Source organism: Muscardinus avellanarius, assembly GCF_963383645.1.
Source record: "Muscardinus avellanarius genome assembly, chromosome: 4".
Taxonomy (NCBI): domain Eukaryota; kingdom Metazoa; phylum Chordata; class Mammalia; order Rodentia; family Gliridae; genus Muscardinus; species Muscardinus avellanarius.
The window spans coordinates 41,478,468-41,495,533 of record NC_137789.1 but is presented as its reverse complement, the minus strand read 5'-3'; the positions used below and the strand labels follow the sequence as shown (position 1 = coordinate 41,495,533).

At 37.7% G+C, this 17,066-nt stretch overlaps 1 protein-coding gene across 1 annotated transcript in view; it reads right to left on the bottom strand.

The window, feature by feature from the left end:
* Positions 1 to 17,066, bottom strand: part of NIPAL2 (NIPA like domain containing 2) — a gene marked incomplete at both ends in the record, with an annotated part of 100,248 nt that overhangs the window by 61,484 nt on the left and 21,698 nt on the right. The window contains one exon of the mRNA XM_080694747.1: positions 4,931 to 4,999. Within this exon, the coding sequence (XP_080550873.1) occupies positions 4,931 to 4,999 (69 nt within the window). The remainder of the gene's footprint in view (positions 1 to 4,930; positions 5,000 to 17,066) is intronic.

Genomic DNA, 17,066 nt, shown 5'->3' with positions numbered 1-17,066 from the left:
AGAATAATTACTATGACTTCCTATTTGTCCCAAGCATATTAACCACAGAAGCAACTCATATTCATATAGCATCTTATGGTTTGAAGGACCTTATAATATCTTAAGAGTTTCAGCCAATATTCTCAATGCTGTGATCCAGAACAACTGTCCACACAATTTAGAGGAAGTCAGATTTGTATGTTCGCAGTCCTGGAGATTTCAGAGGTTCAGTCCACGTCGGGCCAGGCCTGTGGAGTTCAGGGTATGGTGGTGGGAAGCAGAGACAGGGAGAGAGCAAGGCTCTGCTCTCACATCTTGGAGGCCAAGAGTGAGTGAGTGAGTGAGAGAGAGAGAGAGAGAGAGAGAGAGAGAGAGAGGAAGAAGGAGAGAGAGAGAGAGAGAGAAGGAGAGAGAGAGAGAAGGAGAGAGAAGGAGAGAGAGAGAGAGAAGGAGAGAGAGAGAGAAGGAGAGAGAGAGAAGGAGAGAGAGAGAGAGAGAGAAGGAGAGAGAGAGAGAAGGAGAGAGAGAGAGAAGGAGAGAGAGAGAGAAGGAGAGAGAGAGAGAGAAGGAGAGAGAGAGAGAGGAGAGAGAGAGAGAGAAGGAGAGAGAGAGAGAGAGAGAGAGAGAGAGAGAGCGAGCAAGCACAAGGGGAGGAGAAACCATAATCCCCAAAGCCACATCCCTAGGGACCAAACCCCATCTCCAACATGGCTGCATACTCTTCATGAGGTCTTGGGGGACAATCTAGATCCAAACCACTACAGACCTTATTACATATGCACATTGTTTTACTTTCATAACATTTCTGTAAAATTTGAATCACTGTCACTACTTAAAGATGAGGTGTATGTTAAGAAGTTAAGAGACTTCTTAGAGCACTATCAAAACATTTCTTCTAGAATGTCAAATAACTCCAGACTCCAAAACAAACATAAAATAAAGAGAAATTATTAAAGAGAAGATTTTTGAAATAAATTCATATTTATGGGTAAAAACACCTATCATAACAATGTAGGGATGGGGGGTCAGTCTGACTCATATCTGGTTTGAATATTTGTTTTTGTTGGTTTGTTTGTTTGTTTTCCAATAGTAGAGATTAAACTCAGGGCCATTCTACCTCTGAGCTACACCCCCAGGCTTTTTTTTTTATTGTTTAGGTTGAAAAACAGTTTCACTAAGTTGTAGAGGGCCTAACTAAGTGGCTGAGGCTGACTGTGAACCTGCTTTCCTCTTGTCTCAGCCTTCTAAGTACTAGGATTACAAGCTTACTCTACCAAGCTCGGCTCTTGTTTGAATATTTCTTTGTATTAAAAAATATATATATATATATAATGGGCTGGGGATAAAGCTCAGTGGTAGAATACTTGTCTAGCATGTGCAAGGCCCTGGGTTTGATCCCCTAGCACTGCAAAAACAGACCAAACAAACAAATTAACTACATATTTATGTATGCATGTATGTATATGTATGTATGTATGTATGTACGTATATTTATACATTCCTGAAAAACTAGCCATTATATAAAGATACTTCCCCTAATTATTTATAAGAATTTTGTGCAATTCTAAATTACTTAAAATATTTGAAAAGAAAATAATAAAAGTGCTAGAAGAAAATGTGGAACAGATTTTAAAATATTGGTGTACGGAACACCTTCCTAAGTGATACGAAATTCAGAACCCAGAAACCAAATATTTTATTGCATTAAAAAACTTGTGTAAAGCCGGGAGTGGTGGCGCACACTTGTAATCCCCGCGCTTGGGAGGCAGAGACAGGAGGATCACGCAGGTTCGAAGTCAGCTGCACTGGCTTGGGAGACCCTGTTTAAAAAAAAAAAAAAAAGTATAAAATAGGTCTGGGAGTGTAGCCCGGAGGTAGAAGGGCTTCCAGGAACCCCAGTACCACCAAAAACAAAACACACACACACACACACACACACACACACCCAACCCGCCCCCCCACCCAAAAAAAAAAAAACTTGTGGTGTAGGCCAGGCATGGTGGCTCACACTTGTAATCACAGTACTTGGGAGGCTGAGACAGGAGGATTGCAAGTTTGAGGACAGCCTCGCAACTTAGTGAGGCCCTCCACAACTTAGTGAAATTCTGTTTCAAAATAAAGAATAAAAAATAGGGCTGTGGTGTAGCTTGGAAGTAGAATGCCAATGGGTTCAATTCATAGTAGCAAAAAAAAAAAATACAAAACCATAAAACTTGTATATAGAAAAAATACTATGAACAAAATTGAAACACAAACAATAGATCGGAGTGAGAAAAAAATACTTGTAATACATATAATGCCCAAAGCTTAGTGCTACTAGTATTAGAGAAATTAGAGAATTCCTACAAGTAAATAAAAAAACAAAAACAGAGCATCCAAGAGATTGTATACAAAGAATATGAAATAATAATTTATAGAAGTAAAATTACAAGTGAGAAAAGATTCTTAATCTCATGAGTAATACAAAAGACTTCAAACAATGAAAGGCCATTTGCATCTGTCAGGTGCTCTTCCTGCCCTCACCAAGTAACTAATGGTACATAGCATTGAGAGTATGGGGCCTGGTCACAGCAAAATGCTGTATGAGGATAACACGGTACAACTGATGTACAAGTTAGTTTGGCTGGTCCTAGCAATCTCTCCTCTCTCTCCTCTTCTCTTCTCTTTCTCTCTCTCTTTCTCTCTCTTTCCTCTTTCTCTTCTCTCTCTTCCTCCTCCTCCTCCTCCTCCTCCTCCTCCTCCTCCTCCTTCTTCTTCTTTTTCCTCTTCCTTCTCCTCTCCTCTCCCCTCCCCTCCCCTCCCCTCCCCTCCCCTCCTCGTCTCGTCTCGTCTCGTCTCTTCTCTTCTCTCTTTCTCTCTCTCTCTCTCTCTCTCTCTCTCTCTCTCTCTCTCTCTCTCTCTCTCTTTCTTTCTCTTTCTTTCTGTCTCTCTTTCTCTCTCCCCCCTCCCCCAAGGATTGGACCCAGGAGTGTTCTACCACCAAGCTATGCTCCCAGCCCTTTTTATTTTTTGTTTTGAAATAAGTTCTCACTGGGTCGCTGTGAGTCTGGCCAAGTTGTGGAGGCTAGTCTTAAAACTTGAATGTAATCCTCCTGTTTCAGCTTCCCAAGTATTGGGTAGCATTTGCTATCACACCTGGCTTCCTTTTCAGTATTTTAAATGACACTATTCTTTGACCAGTAGAATGAAAAATATATGTATATCTATGTCTATGTCTGTATTATATATATTTATATATACATATAGATATATTCAATTCATTATTTTTTAATCACAAAAACCAACTCATAAGTCCTAAGGGATAATTAGGACTTATGGGATGGCTTTGCTATTTATTTATTTATTTATTTATTTATTTATTTATTGCAGTACTGGATGGAACCCAGGGGCATTCTACCTCCGAGCTACACTCCCAGCTCTATTTTTTATTCTTTGTTTTGAAACAGGGTATCACTGAGTTGCAAAGGGTCTAAGTAGTAGCTGAGGCTGTCTGTGAACTGCGATCCTCCTGTCTCAGCCTCCCAAATGCTGAAATTACAAGTGTGTTCCATCACACCTGGCTTGGTTTGATGGTTATATACATTTTGGAACATCTACCCCAATAGATACATGCTGCTTATGCATAGAAATTGATCTGCGAAAAATGCATAATCAATAGCTGTTACTTCTGAACAAAGAGGGGACTGTCACCCTTTTCTTTTACATGCTTTGAATTATTTTTTATACGTGCTATAGTTTGGGGTCTGAAATGTCCCCCAAAGGCCCAGGTTTTAAAGGTGTGGTTGCCAGCATTTAGAGCTCTTGGGAGGTAATGGAACCCTTAGGTGATAGGGTCTATTTGTAGAAGGAAAGATAGGTCACTGGGATATGCTGTGAAGGGGATGCTGGGACCTTGGTGCCCCTCCCTCCCTCTGTTCCTCCTCCCTTCCTCTTTCTTTCCTTCTTGGCTACCCCAAGGTGAACAGGCCTCCTCAACTATGCGCTTCCAATATACTATACTCTGCCTCCATGCCCCAAACAGGGCCAAACAAGAACTGAAATGGTGAGCCAAACTAACCCTTTTTCTTTATTAATTGATTTCCTCATATATTGTGTCAAAGTGATAGAAGGATAATGATTTATTTTTTTAGTTTTTCCAGTAACATATTTCTTAGTAATTGTTAAAATTATATTGGGTTAAACTATGTACATACATCTGTCTGACACTCTATACCCCGATATGTTGTAAAATTTATAATGCACCAAATAAAAAATTATATTAGATCATATTCTAGCAAGGGCTTGTATAAAATTATATTAACATTCTGGGAGCTATTTCAATGTTTGGTTTATATGATTCAATAGTTTCACATACTGCAATTGTTTCATTCAATTTCAAATGGATTCATTAAATGATTCAAAATTTTTATTAATTCATGATTTGGCTTAATATTAATATTTCAGTTTTGAGTTTCACAAATTAGCAATTATTCTAAGTTGTTAATTATTTTCTGTTAAAGATCCTATTTTATGTTCCACATTCTTTCTTTAAGAACTTTATTCCATACAGATATATTTAATACTATCTTAAATGAAGAAACAAACAAAAAACCCTGTACCCTTATAAACTCCTTCTAAAAATATTTGTACCCTAACTGAGAGTAAAGGCTATAAAACAAATCAAGATGTCTAAAATCAAATCAGGTAATTCATCCACTAGACATAGTAGGCACCCTGTCTAGAGTCCATGGGCCAACACAAACATTTAATTTCTCTTAAAATGAGCAAAAGGGAAAATTGAATATAATTCAGCTTGGATTATATTTGTCTTTATCTCAATTATGTAAAATATTTTTTAAAAATATTTTTTATGGAGGAAAGAGCCACAAAGGCCAAAGTACCCAAGTCCCATGAAAGTCACAGTGTGTTTCTGGATCAAACAACAGAGTTAGAAAAATAAGGTTTTTCTTACCTGAATATTTAAGGAAATGCTGATTACCAAGTTTCCTAAAATGGCCAGCAAAACTCCAAAAAGGTGAATCTGTAAAAGAAAACATTTTCTTTAAATAGTAGTTTAATACTTATAGAATATTTACTGAAAAAAAAGATGAATTTAAGTTGCTATATTCACTCATTCATTCATTCATTTTTTACTCATTAATTCATCCAGTTGTCAGGGTAGGTTTGGAATGTGTATGTGGTTTAATTGGGATTAGTTTTTCACTTTAATAAAATATTTTTGAGGGCCAGGAGTGGTGGCGCATGCCTGTAATCCCAGGACTTGGGAGGCTGAGACAGGAGGATCGTGAGTTTGCAGCCAGCCTCAGGTACTTAGTGAGGCTCTCAGCAACTTAGTGAGACCCTGTTTCAAAAATAAAAAGAATAAAAAACAGGACTGGGGGTGTAGCTCAGAGGTAGAATACCCCTGAGTTCAATCCCTGGTCCTACAAAAACAAAACAAAAAAAAAAAACAAAGGCAAAACCTTTTTAGAAATAACTCAGTCCTTTACTGAATTCTTTAGGTATTTGTCTGCCTCACTCACTAAATATAAGGGCAATAGCCATCAGGCTGTGACTTTCTCCCTCTAAGATGCTTCTTTTATATCTTCTCTGTCCATTTTCTCTTAATATATGCAGAAGGACTGTTGTATGAAAGAAAGATCATCAACCTGGAGTTAAAGGAAAATCTGAGCTGGAGATCTGCTATTTTCTACTTGGATTCCCTTGAACAAGTTAGTTCACTTCTCTGGACTCAGGAAGAAGGGGGTGTTGGATAGTTGTTTCGGGAAACCACCTTACCTCTACCGTTCTGGGATCTCCACTAAGGAGACACTCCATGTTCCCACCACTCCCCAAGGCAAGAATCCACAAGTTCTCCCTGCAGTTGACTGTATAAAATACAAAACTACTATTCCAGCTCCCTTAACCTGCCCTCTCCTGGCCTGTCCATGGCAATCTGACTTGCTTGACCTTCTTTGGCATCAGGCACACGCCACTCTAGGGTCAGAAGGGACACTGGGTCATGGCACTCCCACTCCCCTGGGCAGCTCCTTCCCTGAGCCCAATCCACTCAGACTTCACCCCTGCCTGCAGTGGGCCACCTTCTTGAGACCGACCATCTCAATCCATCTTCACATTCTTAGCTCTAAATGGTAACTATCCCTCATTTCTTCTTTGATATTGCCATGCATGTCATGAGCTGTACAAAGAGAAGGCAAATTCTCTGAAGGAGGAGAACGAGTCTTATGCTTCCACTGAGTCTTCTACATCATTTACTATATGGAATAATGAGTTTAACTAAGAAAAACTTAAAATTATATGATGGCTTAAATAAGAACTATAGAGAAAAAAGAATAATTTCTTACACAATGCACATGTTTATCATAGAAGCTCATGACTTATTTGATGACTTCAAAAGATATATTTGCTGCTCCTTTCTCAGTATCAAGGTAAAATATTCTCTGTAATTATAAATTAGCAATGATACAAGGAATCTATCCCTCTCTTATTCTACAGTACATAACTTCTAGCTAGCTTCAAATTCCAAGGAGCTATTTGAATTTCAAATGAGCATTACAACCGCAAGAAAACCTTTTCAGAACGCAGAATGTCTTTGAAGTTTTAGAGCTCTATTACATGAGCTGAAATGAAATTCAGCACTTAAAAATGAAGCAGAAAAGTTGAAAACTCATTTTATAGTTGACATATAATATCCATGGTCTTTAATCAGTTAAGAATTTGCTTTTCCTAATAAAGGCGCTTGGCACCAATTTTGATCACAATTCCTCATGGGGGAACAATTGTATTACAATACAATGCTCTATTTCCATGCTTTCTACTTACAATCTAATGTATTTGGCAATAATCATGAAAATAAAGATTCAAAAGAAATTTGGCATCGAATAGATAATTATGAAAATCTTCCATAATCATAAAAGTAAATTGTTAAATAGAAATAAGTGACTTTAAAATTCTTTAAATCATTCTCTGGACAGTTTGAATGATATCAGGCTGAGTGTTTTAAAAAAAATGGTGGCAGGATTTTGCCATGATTTCTTGGGCATGAATCCAAAAGAATACACACACACACACACACACACACACACACACACACACTGATAAGCTGGTCTTTAGAAGGATGAATAACTTTTGTGCATCAAAGTACACTGTCAACAGAATGAAAAGGCAGCCAGTGAGATGGGAAGCAACATTTGCAAATCATATATCTATGCAGGGATTGGCTCCCAGAATACGGTACGTGCAAAACACCTTCAGCTCAAAAACAACAACAACATGGCTTAAGAGACCCTGTTTCCACATAAAAAAGTTAAAAAATAGGTCTGGGAGTGTAGCCCGTGGGAGTGTATCCCGGAGGTAGAAGGGCTTCCAGGAACCCCAGTACCACCAAAAAATAAAAATAAAAATGAGCAAAGGACCTGGATAGATATTTCTTCAAAGAGGAGATGGAAATGGCTAATAAACACATGAAAAAAATGCTCACCATCACTAGACATTAGGGAAATGCAGCTCAAAACCGCAGTGATGTACCAACAAGGATGACACCAAGTGACATGGCTATAACAACAACAACAAAAACAAAAACCCAGATGCTAACAAGTCTTAGTGAGGATACAGGTAAATCAGAACCCTCGTGCCCTGCAAGTGGAAATGTAAAATGGCGTAACGACTTTGGAACAGTTTGTCTAACAGCTCCTCAAAACGCTTATCATGAAATTTTCATTTGCTTCAGCAATTCCACTTCTAGGTTGATCTCCAAGAGAAATAAAGACATATGTAAACACAGAAACTTGTACACCATGTCCATAGTAGATTTCTTTACGATAGCCCAAAGTGGAAATGACCCAGATGCTACAGCTGTACTATGGAATATTATTTAGCCATAAAAAGAAATGTTCTTCCCTCCACATACCAACTTGCTTCCCCTCCTCACTGTCTGTGCTGTGAGACTGGCAGTGATACCTTTGTAGGTGGACATGGCATTATTTAAACAGTTCCCTTACTCAAGCCTCCTTTCCCCCTTCCCCTCCAATCCCCTTCCACTATCCTGCTGTGCATATATGTTCGTGCCACTTTGATTTTCACCATCATGTATAATTACAATGCACCAATAAAAGTATGTAAACAGGAATGAAGTACTAATATATGCTAGAAACGGATGCTTTAAAAGTTTTGTGCTACAATTCATAATAGCTAAAACATGGAACCAACCTAGGTCTCCATCAACAGATGAATGGATTGCAAAATTATGGGAAATGCACACAATGGAATTCTACTCAGCAATAAGGAAGAACAAAATCATGTCATTCGTAAGAAGATGGAAAGACCTGGAGAACATTATGTTAAGTGAGATAGGCCAAGCACAGTAGAGAAGGAACATATGTTTTCTCAAATATGCACAAACTAGGTAGTATTGGGGATACCAGAAGGACTCCAGATAATCAGCAAAGCTGAAATGGAAGGGTAGGAGAGGAAGAAGGCTGAGGTTGATTAATGGAGGAGCTACAGTCGAATATGTGTATAAGTGTGAATGTAGCATGGTCAGCCACATGCTGACCATTGGGAGGGGGATAGGGGAAGGGGGTGTAGGTCATCAAGCACTGTGTGAATGTATGCCATTTTCATTATGATCCACATAAAAATAAAATATATAAAGTTTTGTGCTAAACAAAATGTGGTCTAGTCATACTGTGAAATATTATTCAGCCATAAGAAGAAATGAAGTATTGCTACATGCTATAAATGAACAAAACTTGAAAAGTTTGTACTATGTCAAGAATCTAGTTACAAAAGACTCGTATGATTCTACTTATATAAAATGGCTACCAGACGCGGCAGCAGCGCCATACTGCCGGCGGCACCGGCGAATTCACGGGACGGCTACAGCAAGCCGAGGTGAACCACTGCAGAACAGCCAGGCGGGATTTCTCCGCTCAGAGAGCATCTAAAGCTCCCAGTGGCTGAGCTCAGCACACGCTGCAGGGATTCAGAGTGGAAATAAAAACCAAGAAGAAAAACGCCAGCCCCACAGCCGAGGGCGTAGCAGCGGCGCCATATTGCCACCGGCGGCAGCAGCAGAGAATTCACCGAATCCAGTACAGCTACATCTGCGTACTCAAGAACAGTGAGTCAAATTGCAGGCCACAGAGGAGAAATCCCAGTACTGTACTCCCTGGGACTTGACCCAGTGGGGGAGGGGCGGTGGCAGAGATATCACAGCATAGGAGAACGTGCAACCTGGCACCCCCCACAGTCTAAAGCAGCCTCTATCGACTCTCTGGGTCGGAGACTCTGTGATACAACCCAGTAAAGGAGTAGTGGGGTCTGAGATACTCGAGATCCAGAACACCTTAAGTGAAGTCATAGTGACCCAAGGGAAGAACCCAGAGAAGGCACAAACTTCCGAAATCATGGGAAGGAGGAATAATACTGGAGCAATGAATGCACACAACCCCACAACATCAGAACCCGATAAAACAGAAAATCAGAGATTTCTAGAAGATCAAATCAGGAAAATAACTGTAGAAATAATAGAGGTGCTTCGAAAAGAACTCAGAGAGAGCCAAAAAGAGATAAAGGATGCAATTAATGAAGTAAAGGCCTCAATTCAAAGCACAAACAACCGATTAGAACAAACGGAGAACAGAATCTCGCTCTTAGAAGATGATCACTCCAAAAATGAACGCATAGTTTCTAATCTAGGAAAAAATATCCGACAGCAGGAATCTGATATTGAAGAAATATGGGCCCATTTTAAGAGAGCTAACCTAAGAATAATTGGAATAGAGGAGGGAAAAGAAAGTGAAACCAAAGGGATCAACAATCTCTTCAAGGTAGTAATAGCAGAAAATTTTCCAGACATAGAGCAAGAGGTTGATACACAGGTCCAGGAAACTTACAGAACTCCCTTTAGACAGGATCGGAGAAGAGGATCCCCACACAACATAATTGTCAAAATGACCAATGTGGAAGCCAAGCAGAGAATCTTAAAGGCAACAAAAGCAAAGGGCCAAGTAACATTCAGAGGCAAACCAATTAGAATCACTCCAGACTTCCCAAACCAAGTTATGAGAGCCAGAAGGGCTTGGAGTAACATATTCCAAACTCGGAAAGAAAACAACTTCCAGCCAAAAATTTCCTACTCAGCAAAACTTTCTATCAAATTAGATGGAGAAATAAGAAGCTTCCATGACAAACAGAAACTGAAGGAATTTATGTCTTCAAAACCAGCACTAGAGAAAATACTCAAAGAGATTAACTACAAAGAAGAAATAGGTAACACACTCCAGAACTAGAGAAACATGATTTTCCATCCAACAGACAACTAAGATTGGTTATCGGTGGAGATTCATTATTTATGTTAGTCTTTTACCTATCTCTAAAGGGTATTGTTTGCCTTTGTTGTTGTTAATTTCTAGGATTTCTAGTTGGAATATTAATATACCTTCAGATATAGCAATTGGAAATATTTTATCCCATTCTATTACTAACTGTTAACTCTGTTTACATTGTCTTTGGATATACAATATATTTTTTTTTTTTAGGGAGTTTGTATACTCTTCTGTTGCCTGTGCCATTGAAATCATAACCAAGAAATCACTGCCAATTTCAATGCTGTGAGGTTTAATGACCCAGATTTTCTCCTAAAAGTTTATAGTCTTAAGATTTATATTTAGGTCTATTATCTATTTTGAGTTAATATTTGTATATGGGATTAGGTAAGGGTCCAATTTTATTCTTTTCCATGTAATTATTATTTTCTAACAATATTTAGTTAAAAGATTAATATTTCCACCACCAAATGTTCGTGGGAACCTTGTCAAAAATAACTTGACAATATAGGGAAGAATTTAGCTCTAGGCTTTTATTTAACTCCAATGGTTTATATAACTGCCTTTAGAATAGTACTACACTGTTTCAATTATTGTAGCTTTATATGGTTTGAAATCAGAAAATATATATCTTCTAGCTTTGTTCTTTTTCAAGATCGTTTTGGGTACCTAGAGTCCATATTCCATATTAGGATAGATTTTTTTCTTAAAAATAAATATATAAATATATGATAGTTTCACCTAAAAAATAGAAAAAAAATATTATCTGGTAAGAAAGAAAGCAAAAAGAAATATTGAAATGTTATCTTTAAGTCATCAAAAGCTTGGTATCAGACAAATGAAACTGTTATGTGAGATTATCATTTTTAATTTTAGATAAATTGCCATAATACTAGATGTCAACTACTAAGCCAAGCATGGGAGGGAGGGATGGGGAGAGAATGGGGTGGGGATTGGGTGGGGGCTGACTGGGAAAAGTGTGCATGTATGTCTACAAAAGTATGTATCCTACTATGACGTACGAATACAGTGCACCAATAAAAAATAAATAAATATAATTAAGACATAAAAAAATAAAATAAAATAAAATGGCTACCATAGGCAAATCTTTAGAGACAGAAAGTGCATTGATGGCTTGCTGAACGAGGGGTAGGATGAGCGACTCAGATGATAGTTAAGGGGTTTCCTTAATAAAGTGAAAAGAGTTCTAACGTGGAGAGTGATGATGGTGAGTATGCTGAACACCAATGAGCTGCCTGCTTTAAATGAGGGAATTGTATGGTATATGAATTATATTTTGGCGGAGTTGTTAATAAAATAAATACAATTAAATAATCATAATAAATTTAGTATTTCTACACAAGGAAATAAAAATGCTACAATGTAACTATCTTAATTAGTCCCTTCTTTAAGAAATAAATAACTTATTTCTGCAGTTGATTATATATATAATGTATATATTATATACATATATGTGTACATATATGTGTGTGTATATATAATACTCTCATTCCTAGATTTTTGTTCCATTTATTTTGTTTACTCAGTTTTTCTCTTTTATCTTCTTTATTTGGACTCTTAACTCACTAGCTTTCCTTATTTCTTCTTACCGATTAATACATGCAAACACAGCTATACATTTCCCTTTAAGTAAATAGAAATACCTTCTATTTCAGCTGCATGCCTAGTTTGACTGTACAATCATCATCACTTGGTTCTAAATGGCTTCTGATCGTCTTATGATTTGTATCTGAGCCTTATGTTACTCTGAGATGTGTTTTTTGAATTCTAAAGGAATGAGCTGCTGGTTATCACTTTGTTACTAGTTTTTAATTTTATAGAGTTGTGGTCAGAAAACACTGCATGTGAATCAGCATCTGCTTTATGACAGTACGTGGTGTGAGGTGAAATTCATTGCATAACCTGGTAGTGTGTGGTCAAGTTTTGTAAGTGTTCAGTGTGTGCTTTCAAGTGCTTAATTGCCAGGTTAAGATTTTATACATATATACACAAATATTTATATTACAAATTTTTATATGTAGTATAACATACATTATACACATACATTTTAGATGTAATTATATTTTAAACACATACATATATATACATACATACATATACATAATTATAAATATATCCTATACCCATCTATATTTTCTCTACATATTCTATTTCCATTCAGCCCTTGTTAAAAATCTTCAATACCTTTACTAGATGATATTATTACTATTATTATTATTACTACTACAATACTGGGGATTGAACTGAGGGTCATTCTAACTCTGAGCTACACCCCCAACCCTATTTTTTTTAGTGTTTTTATTTTTGAAACAGTGTTTCACTGAGTTGCAAAGGGCCTCACTAAGTGGCTGAGGCTGTCTGCATCCATGATCCTCCAGTCTCAGCCTCCTGAATTCTACATGTGCCAACACACCCGGCTCTTAACTAAATTTTAGACTTCTTTGTCTATCAATTGATAAGGAAGTATTTTGAAAATCTGCCACAAACATAAATTTATCCATTTTTTCCTTTCAAATGCATTAAGTTTTGCTTTACATATTTTAAGGCTATAGTGTCAGGTGTATACACATTCAAGAATGCTTTGATCTTCCTACTCAATAGTTCCTTTTATCATATGTATGGGTACTTAATCTCAATATGGTTTCTCTTTGGAGTCTATTTTATCTGATATTAATATAATATAATCACTTTCTTTATGATATTTGCCTCTTCTATCACTTCACCTTCAACATTTCTGTGTTGATTACATATATATATATATATATATATATATATATATATATATATATATATATATTTTTTTCCCTGCAGTACTGGGGATGGAACTCATGGGATTCTACCTCCAAGCTACACCCCCAGGCCTATTTTTTATTCTTTATTTTGAAACAGGGTTTCACTGAGTTGCAAAAGACCTCACTAAGTAGTAGCTGAGGCTGTCTGCGATCCATGATCCTCCTGTCTCATGGTATTACAAGCATGTGCCACCATGCCTGGCTGTGTCGTTTTATTTTAAATATTTTTAGTTAATAGATTTGTATATATTTTCTGAGTAAACTGATGTTGTAAAGTGAACATATACATTGTGGAATTACTAAATCTAGTCAATTAACACATGCATTACCTACATGGCTGGCATTTTCGTGGCACAAACATGCTACATTCACTCTCTTACAATATATTGTTAACTCTAGTCACCATGTCATACAGCAGATGTTTTGAACACACTTCTCTTCTCTGACTCAAACTTAGTGTGCTACGATCAATAGCTCCACCCAGCTCCCAGCTACTCCAGCCCCTCTGACCATCATCATGTCATTACATTTTGGTTGGGTCTCCTACCATAGATAATACCTGGATTAAAAAATGGCAAGTTCAGTCCATTTATATATATTGTGACTATCACTATATTTTCACTTATTTCTACTATCTTTTTTGTGCTTGCTTACAAATTTCTCCTTTCCTACATCCTGTTATTTTTGAGTTTTCTTTATTCTTTCCCCCCTACTCTTCTGATATATCATTTCTATTCTTTAAGTAGCTACTATAAAATTTTTAAATCTTTTTATCTTTAATTAATTAATTAATTAACTTATTTTGTGGTCCTGAAGATGGAACCCAGGGGCCTCTACCTCTGGGCTACGCCCCTGACCGATTTTATATTTTATTTTGACAGGGTCTCACTAAGTAGCTGAGGCTGGCTTCAAACCTGTGCGATCCTCCTGTCTCATCCTCCCAAGTACTGGGATTACAAGTGTGCGCCACCATGCCTGGCCCTTTTTATCTTTAAATAATTATGGATTCACAGCACATAGCTGGTTTCAAAGAATTGTACAGGCAGGTTCCAGGCATCCTTCTTTTAGCCACACCCCCGCCATGTTAGCATTGGCATCTCATGCAACTGGAGTAAAATATCAAAACCAACAAGTTGACCTTTCTCCAGTTATGCATGCACTCACTTGTGTGTAGGTAACCACCGCAGTATTCATCTGCACCATCACCACAAGACTCCCTTATGTTGGCCCTTGATAGATTCTCTATCCACACTCTCCTCTCTCTTCCCTATACCTAGCCCACAGCAACCACTAATCTGTTTTCCATCTGTGTACTATTTCACAAACATTACACAAGTGGAATTATCAAGTTTGTAGACTTTTGAAGTTGACTTTTTTTCCACTCAGCCTAATTTCTTTATGGTTCGCCCAAAGTCGCTGTATCATTAGTTCATTCCTTCTAGCTGCTGAGTAATATTCCGTGGCACAGATATGTCGCAGCGTGCCCCACCATTCACTCAGTGAATGGCATTTGGGTTGTTTCCAGTTTGGGGCTGTTCCAGACAATGCTGCTATGAGCATTCGTGTATGAATTCTTCATGAAAATAAGTCTTTGTGTCTCTGGGATAAATGCCCAAAAAATGTAATCGCTGGGTTGTGTGGTAAGTCCATTTTTAGTTCTGAGAAGAGCTGCCAGACTCTCTTCCAGAGTAGCTATATAATTTTACATTCCCACCAGCAATGTATGAGCAGCCTAGTTTCTCCACAAATTTATCATGCATTCTTGACACAAATTCCAAAGTTAATCAATATTCTCATTCTTCTGAGCGCTATAAAAATTTCTACTTGCTTTAACTACATTCTCTTTTTTCCTAGCTTACACGTGATTGACTGGTATATTAGCATTTGACTAATTCTGTCATGTTTTTGTATCCTTGGGTTAGTCATTGTTATTTTCTTGGATAAAATGTATTTTTAGAGCAATTTTAGGTTCACAACAAAATTAAGCCTAAAGCAGGGAGATTTCCCATACGTCTCTTGCCCCATGAAGCCCAGCCACTCTCATCACCAGCATCCCTTCTGCCCTGAGGATACATTTGTGATGTTTCATGACAATCATAAAGTCCACAGCTTATGTTAGGTCTCACTAACATTCGAATGGGTTTTGTCAAATGTATAATGGCATGGATCCAGTCTTATAGACACACAGGATAGTGTCATTGCCCTAGAAATTCCCTGTGCCCTGCCTGTTCATCCCTCTCTCAACCCATCTGACAACCATGGATCTTTTTATTGTCTCCATAGCTTCCACTTTCCCAGAATGTCAGATAGTAGGACTCACATCGTATATAGCTTTTTCAGATTGGCTAACTTCTCTTAGTAATATTCATTTAAGGTTCTCTTTTGGTCTTGGGAGATTTTTTTTCTTTAGCATGGAATAAATATTTATTATATGGATTATCACAGCTTTTTTTTTTTTTTTTTTTTTTTTTTTGCAGGTCTGGGGATCGAACTCGGGGGCACTCAACCTCTGAGCTACATCCCCTGCCCTATTTTTTATTCTTTATTTTGCAACCGGGTCTCACTGAGTTGCAGAGGGCCTCACTAAGTAGCTGAGGCTCTTCGTGAACCGCACTCCTCTGGTCTCAGCCTCCTGAATGCTGGGATTACAAGCGTGCGCCACCACGCCCGGCTCCCACAGCTTATTTGACAATTCACCTGCTAAGCAACCCACCGGATTGCTTCCAAGTGTGGGGCAATTATGAATAAGGTTGTTATAAATATAACAGTGCAATTTTTTGTGTACATGTAGATTTTCAACTTCTTTGGGTAGATATTAAAGAGTGTGGCTGCTGGATTGTATGGTAAGAGTATGTTTGGTTTTGTAAGTGCCAAACTATCTTCAAAAGTGTCTGAACCATTTTGTCTTCCCACTCACAATGAATAGAATTTTCTAGCCATTGTTACTATTTTTTTTATAAAATACTTGTCTGTTTATCCATGTTTCCCATTTCTTTGCTCATCACTATCCACTTTTTTAAAGTATACATTTCAGTTGGGCGTGGTGGTTCACACCTGTTATTCAAGTACTTGGGAGGTTGAAACAGGAGGACCACTGAGAAGAGCCTCAGAAAGTTGTGAGGCCCTCTGCAACTTAGGGAGATCCTGTTTCCAAAACAAACAAACAAACAAACAAGCAAACAAAACCCAAAAAACTAGAAAGGGGTATAAATGTGGCTCAAAGATAGAATGTTCCTTGGGTTTGGCCAGGTATGGTGACACACACTTGTAATCCCAGTACTTGGGAGACTGAGACTGGAGGATAGCAAGTTTGAGACCAGCCTCAGCAACTTAGTGAGACTCTCGGCAAACTAGCAAGATCCTGTTTCAAAATTAAAAAAACAAATAGGGCTGGGGATGTAGCTCAGAGGTAGAATGCCCCTGGGTTCAATCCCCAGCACTACAATACCACAAAATAAATAAAATAAAAAGTAAAGTAATCTCAATACCTGAGACAGGAGGATCGCAGGTTTTGAGACCAAGCTCAGCAACTTAGTTAGACTCTCAGCAGCTTAGCAAGACCCTATTTAAAAAAAAAAAAAAGAATAAAATAGGGCTAGAGATATAACACAGAGGTAGAATGCCTCTGGGTTTAATCCCCAGGACCAGAATTCACAAAAATAAATAAAATAAAAGATAAAATATACATTTTCAATGATCTTTAGTATATTCACAGTTGTGTGGCCAATCCACTAATTTTAGATATTCTTCTGCGCCCAAAAGAAACTCCTTTGCTAGCGGTCCCTAATAGACAACACCCTTTCATTCCTCCCTGAAGTCTCTGACAACCAGTATATCTCCTCTGTCTGTATGCATTTATCAGTTCTAAACATTTTAATGTTTAGATAGACTGCTTTGTCTATCAATTGATAAGGGAGTATTTTGAAAATCTGCCACAAACAAAAAT